Here is a 9,745-nt window from a genome sequence, read left to right as displayed (position 1 = left end):
ACTTCATCGCAGGTTGCTTGTGGATTGGAACAGATGGAGGTACCTACTTGGATGAGAACACCAGGGTGGATCACAGCCAGTCGGTTCTCTCGATCGATGGATCATTTCTAACAGCTCGATCTACTTTTTCTTTTTTCAAAATCACAGCTCTTTCATCGCGATGTAATTTCTCAACTCTGCTGAGATTCAAATTTCTCTGAAATTAAGAAAGGAATTCTTTACAATAACTTTTCGATTTTAATAGCAATTAAGTAAAGGCGATTAAAATAAATTTTCTGGCTACAAGAGAATTAAAAACTGTGAACAAAAGCAGTGTCTATCAGATCTCCCATTAAAGAAAACTACCTATAACAAAACGTATGATTATAGCAGAGGAAAATTATATCAGGAAGTGAACAGGATCATATCTGCAATATAGATAATCGTGTATTATATAAAACATCGTTGTTACAACATACAATCCTAGGTGTGTCGTTCTACTCGATAGAATCCTGCTTCTTTCATTTCTTTTTCCCGACGATCGACGCAACAGGTGTACAATCGTGTATTCTCCCAAAAGAAATAATCATCTCGCGTATGAGAACACTATAAATCCTCTTTTTCACTCTCCCTCGGTATTGCACACTGATTCGATTTAGCGTACGCGAAAGTAGAACAAGGAAATCGGACGAAATCCCTCAACATGGTTATAGAGAATAACTATATCTAAAATCTAAAAGAAAGAATTGTTAAAAATGCAAAACTTCAAGAAGCTCAAGAACCAAATTAAATATTTTTATAAAATTTAAAGGGAATCGATGTTTATGTGAGAAATTATGAAAGTAATTCAAGTAAAAAATATAGAACAGTGGAATTTATGAATCAGTTTGTAATTTAAATCAGCGCCACAGAAAATATGTGATAAATTCTACTCTTATTACATTTTTAACTCACACCATTTTCGTGACTGCCGCATATCTAAAGTCCCACGCAAGATTTTGCATCCGATTTCCCTTGCTGCGATCCTCAGGGAACAGAAGCACGCGAAACACGAACCACGCACCAATTAAATATCACATTGTACGGCCATCCGTCTCTTCGCGCAATAGACTAGCTTAAGGTAATTTCACGTCATGGCGACGACAACGTCGCCGAGTAATCCTTCTTATAATACAATCTTGTCGAGACACTTCACAGTATCGATTGAGTTACCCTATTCTATACTTCATCAAATTTATTAGAATTTATCAGACTTAACACATTCGAGCCCAGTGTATTTCACAAAAACTGTTCTCAGTTTCTCTGCAACAGTCTCCTAAGTATAAAGATGTCTCAAATGTGTGCTCTGCTAATGATGGAGTCATCCCCTGATCCAAAGGATGGGTCATGGGCCTCTAATATGTTAACACGTTCACTGTCCAGTCTTCCACTGTGTATTATTATATCATCATGTCCCACATTCGTTGAAAAAGCGACACAACTCAAGGATCGTGATTTCCATATTACGATAAGTAGTTTGTAAAATTGTTTGGTGTGAAGTATATTTTAGGGAGCATACTTTTTTCGAGTTGTGTCACTTTTGGAGCAAGTGTGCGATATGGTGTATAGACACACTGCATCTATTAATCGCCAAAAGGAAGGATAACTCAGAACGATACTATTTCATGCCCCACGCGTTTTATATACAAATACCAATTACTCTATAAGGTGGTCCACTTAAATAAGGCCACCTACATATCTATTTCAACTGTGATGATAGAAAAAATACTTTATTTGAAATTATTTCATTCAAGACTTCGAAAACAGACATGCCTTGTAGTATATTAGTTCCTTGGTACCATTCAAATTGCGTGTAAAATATTTTCTGTGTCATCACACTTAGAAAAAGAGATATTTAGCTGGCCTTATTTAAGTGAATCAGCCTATATACTCTTATATACAATCTTCGTACCCGAAACTCTTGCAAAGAGCCTTCCTTCCTATCACCTCGCTCCAGGAAGAACAGAGCTCGAAAAAATATCCGAGTCCCTTGGGACATACATAAATAGAATCTACCTCTAGAATCTCGATGGATAACAATAGCAGATCTTCCAGGAATAGCCTTACACCTTAATAGTCCATCTGTTTCGGAGATTAGAGCCTCTCGCCTCTAGCAGAGGCTTCCTAACAGCGACTTCCCTGATCCACCATCGATATCCAATTTCACGAGCGCCTGGGGCACCCAGTCACCGCGTATGCAAATTGTACGCGTCTCTGTATACAGGTGGACGCGACCTGGACACGAGAACGAAACAGGAAGCGCGACAAGTACGGTGGTTCAAGGATGGAACACGCGGATTTTCACCGTTTCGCTCCTCGACCAGAGAACCCTGACCCCTGACCCATGGGGGCTACAAACAACGAGAGATCGTGTAATCTTCGGCCTCGTTTCCTTCCTCTCCGTCGGCTCGTCCAGCTGCTCATCATCTGTGCGGACAATTGGCCACGTGGGGGAAGAGATGACAGTGGATCGACCTGAATCTGTAATTAGAAAACACCGACACGTCGACAAAGCGAACTGGCTTTCGTTCATTGGCTCGATTCGATGAGGATCTTGCTGTAGGAGTGCGTGCTGGATCGATGAGATGAAATGCTGGGGAGAGTTCCAGGAACGCTTGGAATATAGGATTATTGTATAATAAGTTAGAAAATTTGAGGACCTTAGATTCTACTACGCTACGATTCTATAAAATTCAGAGAATGGAGTTACTCTTATAAGCCTGTAAGTGGCTCACATCTACTTCAGAAAGAGCTCTCTATCCCCTATGAAGTGACGTATACCAACCCACGAGCCTATACCGAATATCTACTGCTGCGCCATAACTCAAAGACCACCAAGGCCTCCAGTGTCCCACCCCCTTGATACCCCTCGAGAGGAGCCTCGTTAATATTCATAGGCAAGGAGGGCCGCTTATTTTTCCAGCGTCGCGTAGTACGGAGCAGTGGCGTCAGTCTGGCAGCTAGCTCGCGACCCAACAAAACAAACTTCCTCCTGCTTTTTCCCTGTCCACCGACCGCGGCGAGAGAGTTCAGCGGAAAAAAGGAGCAGAGGGAACGCGACGAGGCAGCGGAGAGCGGTGAAAGGAGAAATGGGCCTCGTAAAAGTGCCGGACCAGTAATTATAATGAAGTCAATTAAAAACGGCGTGGAGGCATCTTTGTTATTGCCTCTCGAGCTCCCGTCTTCCCGTGGCTTCGTTGTCTAGCCGCACGGGCCTGGGCAATTACGCGAGCAATTCAGGCCTTTATGGAGGAACGCTCGGAGACGCGAAGCGGGTCAAAGAAACGGGAAAATGATGCGAGGAAACCGAGAAAGAACGCCGCGAGAAAGGATTCAGTTCCACGTTGCCACTGCTAATTGCTCCTTCTGCGCGCTCTCTGCTGAATGGGGAGAAGGATTAGAGCTGGGATCGCGGAGATCGCGGAGATCGAGATGGCTTCCGGTCGAGGATGGAGCTGAGGGATATGGGGAAAGGCAAACCCTTTCGAAGCAATAAATATAGAGTGTCCAAGGTGAAGGAGGCTGCCTAAGTATCTCTTTCGAGTTTACTCGTTAATATGTAAGATTTTTTAAAGAAAAGTATCACTTTCAATGAAAATTCTTTTCCTTTAAATTACTTCAATTTAATATAGCTGCATTAGCACTTTGAGAGTCACGCTAAATTTAGTAAATACTTGATTCTGTGTTTCTATCATTTTCTAATGGTACTCAAAGCGTTAATTAAACATACCCACAGTTCAGTTATTCTAGATGTAGTGTATATTGATCAGAGAAATAAAAATAGAGGTTGGTAGCAATCAAAGAGTCAATTATCGTATCTCTTGATATGGACAGGAACGAATCTGGCCAAGATATATTTATTACTATGCAGGGGGAGAGTTAATAAGAACTGCCAGCTGAAATAACTAGTTATTTGTGGACGATCGATGAGACACGTCACCTTTTCTGTATCGTATATTTTCTGAGACATCAAAGCAATCTCTAGCTGAAAATACAAATTTCATCTCATAGATTCTGCAAATATAATCACAGAGATGACATGTTACTTCAAGGCTCAGTTCCTATTAGCTCTCCTTGTACAAATCGAGAATTATATTAAAGGATTCCTCTAAGCCTCTAGCTACTAATTTCTACTCTCCATTTTTAATTACCTTTTCGGGTCCTCCTTCATGTCGAAGCCATCGATTTTGAGGATGTTCAACTCGTCCCTCGGCCCCTTCGAGTAGCTGAACGACACCTGCAACAATCAACAAGAAACCAAGGCATTAGAGATTGAAATATCGATGAGCAACGAAGAAGTCCGTCGAACGCGACTTACTTTCCAAGGCACAGTCGAGAATCAGCGTGATTATGGCTAGCGTGAAATGTGAGACGAGGGCTGATCAAGTTCTGCCCACGACCGAAACGAAAATATTTGTTCTGCGAGCGGTTTCGCGATACGATTACGTTCGAGCAACGGGAAGGCATCGTTTTTTACGTTTCGTGTTTCTATGCGATCGTTTTCCATTTGGTCAGCTTCTAAAGTACACCCATACGAGATTCCACGCGCAAACACGATGATAGAATGTTCGAGGGACGAGCCTCGAGGCGATCGAACGATAATCAACAGCTGGCCACTATCACGCGAACAGTTCTCACCTGGTCTGCATGAGTCAGTCGAGTAATTTCCAAACGACATAGGAATATTAAGTCTGTGGCTGCAGGGCTGACCAACAAGAACCATATGTTCGAAAAATTTGATTTTATATGATAAAGTCGCTAGTGTAATAGAGATTCTATAAAAATGAAACAAGTAAACTGAAGAGCAAGTTGAAAATTAGCCATTTTAAAATAATCTTAAGACCATATCTGGACCTCAGAGCCAAAGTGTATTGATATCAATTCTCTCAAAATATGGTTTCTGAACTTTCTGTGCTCTTCATCTCATCGATTCAATCAAGGAAACTCATCCCTTAAGATGAGGGTATAATAAGACACAAGTTCTTGTTACAAAACTAAGATTCAAGTCTTAGAACGTCAATGTCTCGGAAATAGGAACGTGACTTCTGCTCTGCCTTGCAAGCACAGAAATAATGGCCATTGTGCGTCAGGCGAAGGAAAGCAGCCGCGGTGATTCACCGAGAAGATTATTCTATTATCCGCGATTAGACTTCACACTGCGCGACCCGTACGATCTTAATTCCCTCCCCTCGGCAATTTTTTTTAATCCCCCGCTCGTACCGGATCAATTAATCATCGCGCACAACACGGGCGAGATTGAGCGCTCGAGCGAACAGTGGCGTGCACTGGGCGAATGGTCCTGCTCTCAATTTGCCAGAAACTTGGAGTAGAAGGCAGCGAGACAGAAGACAGTGAAACTGAGGAAAGCTTCTACCAGTGAGATCCCTGGAAACTTGGAAATTCTGATTTCCCGAGGCTCTCGATTTTCGTAGTTTTAGAAACCCCCGATATGCTTTGAAATTTTTAGTATTAATTAATTCTTGAAGCTGGACTCATCGAATTAAATGATTAACTACAGAAAAAATAGATTGATATAATTAAGGCACATCGCGAGCTATTTTATGAGAAGGCTGCATTTTATGCACAAGACTTTACGCGCTTATGGGAAATTACACTCGTGGAAAATACTCAAGTGATATGTAATATGCAAACATATATGCACCAACTGAATGTTTAAAGTAGAATATATAGGTACAGCTTGTTATAGTCTTTATCATTAGAAGGCGAAATGAGTCTCGAGCTGCTCCTTTAATTGTGGTTATTAAAATATCAATTTGCATAAACATCTGACATCTATTTGTAAAGAAACATAAAGTGCAATACTACCTCGGACTTCCTAAGGTTTAATAGGAATCTTTCGTATTACCTGTTCGCTGAAGGTGTCCTTGTTGAGGAACTTCATTGGCTCCAGGTGGGAATGGAACTGCTCTACCACGGTGAGTTGCTTCTTCAAGAGGTACTCGATAATGTAGCCCATCGTCACATCATCTGGCAACCTGATTCTGTCGCCCACTGTGATGAACTTGCCGCCCCTGCAATCAGACCCAGACGCAATCGTTATTGGACATTAAAAGACTCTACGCGTGGCATACAATTTTTTCCAGTCCTGGAATTTGCTTAAGTACATAACATTAAGTAGAGTGACTCAAAGAATTTCTTCATAAAGGATTACTTATAACTTCATGGGGGTAAAATTTGAAGGTACAGAAGAATCTAGAATTAAGATTTAAATATTAGAATTTTCAAATATTCCAATTCTCAGATATTCGAATTCTCAAATTTTAAAACACTTCGATTTTGAAACTGTCGCTTTTAAATTTGTATCATAGATGCCACGAACTCCTCCACATCCCTATGCAAATAACTACATTTCATTTTCTCAATTTTCTGAGTACCCCTACCACAAACAAATCCATGAATCACTCAGCTGCTCAAAAGCGACACCTCTGGTAATATTCTAGCGAACATTAATTATCTCGATTTCTCTGGAATATATACCCTAGACTTCGAGGAAGTCGAGTAGACTGGCGACGTCTTTCCATAAAGTCAAGCAGTCGCTCGTACCCAGCAGTAAAGTTGAACGCGGTGCCAGCGTATGAAATACAGAAATACTCTCTGCGCGTAATACTTTTCTGGCGTGGCGAGAGCAGAGTCCTGGGGGAGGCGGATCTTGGTCGCGGAGGATACCCTGGACACGGTGGCCACCGTGTACCAGGATTATCTGGTGTTTATTACCTCGCCGCGTCGGGTGGCCGCGAGCGAGGCGAAAGAAGGGCGGAAGAAGAACGAGCTGGGCCGAGGGCGAGCAGCGAGAGACTTTCCGAGGATAATAAATTCCTTGGTCTACGAGCGCTAGCTTCGCGTGCACAATGTTCGGGAAACGTGGACATCGGGACTCGTGAGTACCACTGATTATTATTTACTGCTGCCACGAACTCGTAAATCTCGGGAATATTATTTACAATTTATGTCGAACGTTAGTGGTTGAAAAGAGGGCTGGATTGAGGGCGTGTGAACAGTATTACGCTTTTTATTTATGGGTTCTGATCAGAGGAGGTTTGAGATTAAGGGTGATTCAGGTGAGTATTGGAGAATTAATCTGTAGCTGCATATACATTTGGCGTGTCGCGGAGTCAAGAATTTTTTTGGGCAAGTTCAATACAGGGGCGTGAAAGTTGAGGCTTTGCACTCTAGAATGAGACCAGGCTGACCTCTCTACGATTTTTTTTGACGGAGTTACAGTAGCTCAAAGATTGGCTACTTTTTCGGGCTCTGGATCGCTGCGTGATTCTGAGGCTGCAGGCTCACTTTTCGTTCAAAGCGCGATAACTCAGGGAAAAAAAATCGCAGAACGCTCGTTCTGGTCTCTTTCGAAAGGGGAGGATTCTAACTTTCATTTCCCCTGAAGAGAAGTCGCAAGAAAAATTTATCAAGTTCCTGGCAGTCGCCTGAAGATAGAAAACGTTCGGGGAAAAACCACTCTCGCTCTCTCGACGTATCGTGGAGTCAAGGATTTTTTTCGGACAAGTTCAATTCAGGGATGTGAAAGTAGAGGCTTTGCCCTTTAGAATGAGACCAAGCTCGCCTCGCTGCAATTTTTTTTGACGGAGTTACAGCAGCTCGAAGATTAGCTATTTTTTCGGGCTCTGGATCACTCCACAATTCCGAGGCTGGTGACTCACTTTTCACTCGGAGCGTCATAACTCGGCGAAAAAAAATCGCCGGACGCTCGTTCTGGTCTCTTTCGAGAGGGGAGGCATCCACCTTTAATTTCCCACTAGGAGAAGTCGTGAAAAAAATTTATTAGAGTCTTGAGAGTCTGCTGAAGTTGGGAAATATTTGGGGAAAAACCACCCTCTCCCTCTCGGCGTGTCGTGAAGTGAAGAATTTTTTTCGGAGAAATTCAGTTCAGGGGTGTTAAAGTAGAGGCATTGCCCTTTAGAATGAGACCAGGCTCACTTCCCTACGATTCTTTTTGCTGGAGTTACAGCCGCCCAAAGATTGACCATTTTTTCAGGTTTTGGATACTCTTGGTATTCTGATGCTGGATGCTCATTTTTCATTCAAAGTGCAATAACTCGGCGAAAAAAAATCGTAGATCAATTTTTAAGGTCTCGTTAGAAAGGGGAGGCTTCAGACTAAGAATCCACTGCAAAGCCAGTCCCGAAAAAAATTTATCAAGCTCCGTACAAACAATCGAAACTACAAAATATCAGAATCAAAATCATCTCGTTCCACAATCAAATAGAATATCTCATTGTCGTCCCAAAGAAGAAGGCCAAAAGAATTTTCGCGAATTTAGCCTGAGAATGTAGCAGGACGTTTCCCAAGCAGTCGTGACGCTCCGGCGCGCGTTTCCTGTCGATCTTAATCGCGCATGCGTGTCCCCAGTGACACGCGAAAAGTTTAAGGACCTGCGCTCCGCATCGCGTGACTTCCCGCGTCTGTGCCGCATAATTTATTCGCGGAGGGGAGTCCTGAAAAGGACTCCGCTTTTTTTTCCCATAAGTCCGTCGGGAGAGGGTTGCCACCGACCCGTGCACGCTTCCGTGAACGCGGCGACCATGGAAATGAGTTAATTGCTTCATACAATGGAACTGGGGCCCTGGACTTATTCCAGTTACAACAGTCGCAGAGCAGTGCTATCGGCTCAGGGAATCAACAGCCTTTCCTGAACTGTTTGCTCGGGGAAACGAGTCGTAGCGGAACAAGAAAATATCCAAATATGCATAATATGTGAACGTTAAAAAAGAGATCTAATAATTCTACTGAATATTAAAAAGTAGCAGTCTCAGCTAATTTCCGACTTCAGTCTAAATAACAACACACCTCAGTTTCCCTGTTCCTTTCTCCAAAAATTCCCCACTAATCCCCCTCTCTAACGCAAAAATAATAAAATAAATAAAAATTCCTTCCCGATTGCAAACACTGCCTCCACTCTCAATCCAATTAACCACGACCCCCTGAAAAGTGAGCGTTCCACACCTGGCGACGTTTCGTTATCGCGGCAACTAGTCCAGCATGTTCCTTCGAACGGAAAAGAAGGATCCACGTAATCGAGGACGAAATCGCGGCCGGGGAGGGTTCCTGTCCAGCAGGGAGCAGAATATATCGGCGCGGGAGGGTGGGGCGAAGGGAGAGTTTCGGCCGCGAGAAATATTAGAATCTGATAATGGGAAAGTAACGAGGGGCCCAGAACAGGCGGCGGATCGTTTAATTGTCGGATTGCGCGATGCGGTCGAGGCTCCTTAATTTAGCCAGCATTCCACGCATGTAGATTAGCGTTTGGCGAGCGTGCACCTGCTGCACCGGCTGCTGTCGTCGTCCTCGTCCCCGTCCGAGAACTGGTTGCTCGTATTAAAGCGGCTCCCTCGGCGCATTTATTACCGACCCGACGTCGTCCTCCGCCCTGCCCTAACGAATTTCCATCGACTCCACCGATAATACGACTTATTAAGGGGTCAAACGAATTCACTCCTCGTTTTTTACGTATTTCGAAATGAAAAGAAAGAAAAATACTCTCGAACTTAGTACAGCTAGTTTGTTCTTCTAGGTGGATGTAACCCTTTAATTGGGCCTCTCTGACGTGGCCGGTCTCGTTCGTTCTCCAGTGAGCCGCGACAAGCAAAGACGAGGAAAGACGAGGAAACGGGGCACGCGAGTGTCACGCTGGCTGATACGCCTCGACACGCTTCGACGGGCCTGAAATTATTTTCCACGCCGCGGA

The 9,745-nt window shown here is 43.4% G+C and overlaps 1 protein-coding gene across 1 annotated transcript in view; it reads right to left on the bottom strand.

Moving 5' to 3' along the window:
- Nucleotides 1-406: 406 nt before the first annotated feature.
- The window catches only part of Fng (Fringe glycosyltransferase), a 63,498-nt gene continuing 54,159 nt past the window's right edge, over nucleotides 407-9,745 (bottom strand). The window contains exons 7-9 of the mRNA XM_076387370.1: nucleotides 5,885-6,050; nucleotides 4,170-4,255; nucleotides 407-2,499 (exon numbers count right to left, since the gene is read on the bottom strand). Of these exons, the coding sequence (XP_076243485.1) occupies nucleotides 2,442-2,499; nucleotides 4,170-4,255; nucleotides 5,885-6,050 (310 nt within the window). The 3' untranslated portion in view covers nucleotides 407-2,441. The remainder of the gene's footprint in view (nucleotides 2,500-4,169; nucleotides 4,256-5,884; nucleotides 6,051-9,745) is intronic.

Source organism: Calliopsis andreniformis, chromosome 10, assembly GCF_051401765.1.
Source record: "Calliopsis andreniformis isolate RMS-2024a chromosome 10, iyCalAndr_principal, whole genome shotgun sequence".
In the NCBI taxonomy this organism is placed as follows: Eukaryota; Metazoa; Arthropoda; class Insecta; order Hymenoptera; family Andrenidae; genus Calliopsis; species Calliopsis andreniformis.
Note: the sequence above shows the minus strand (reverse complement) of the source record. Positions and strands in the feature narration are given on the sequence as shown.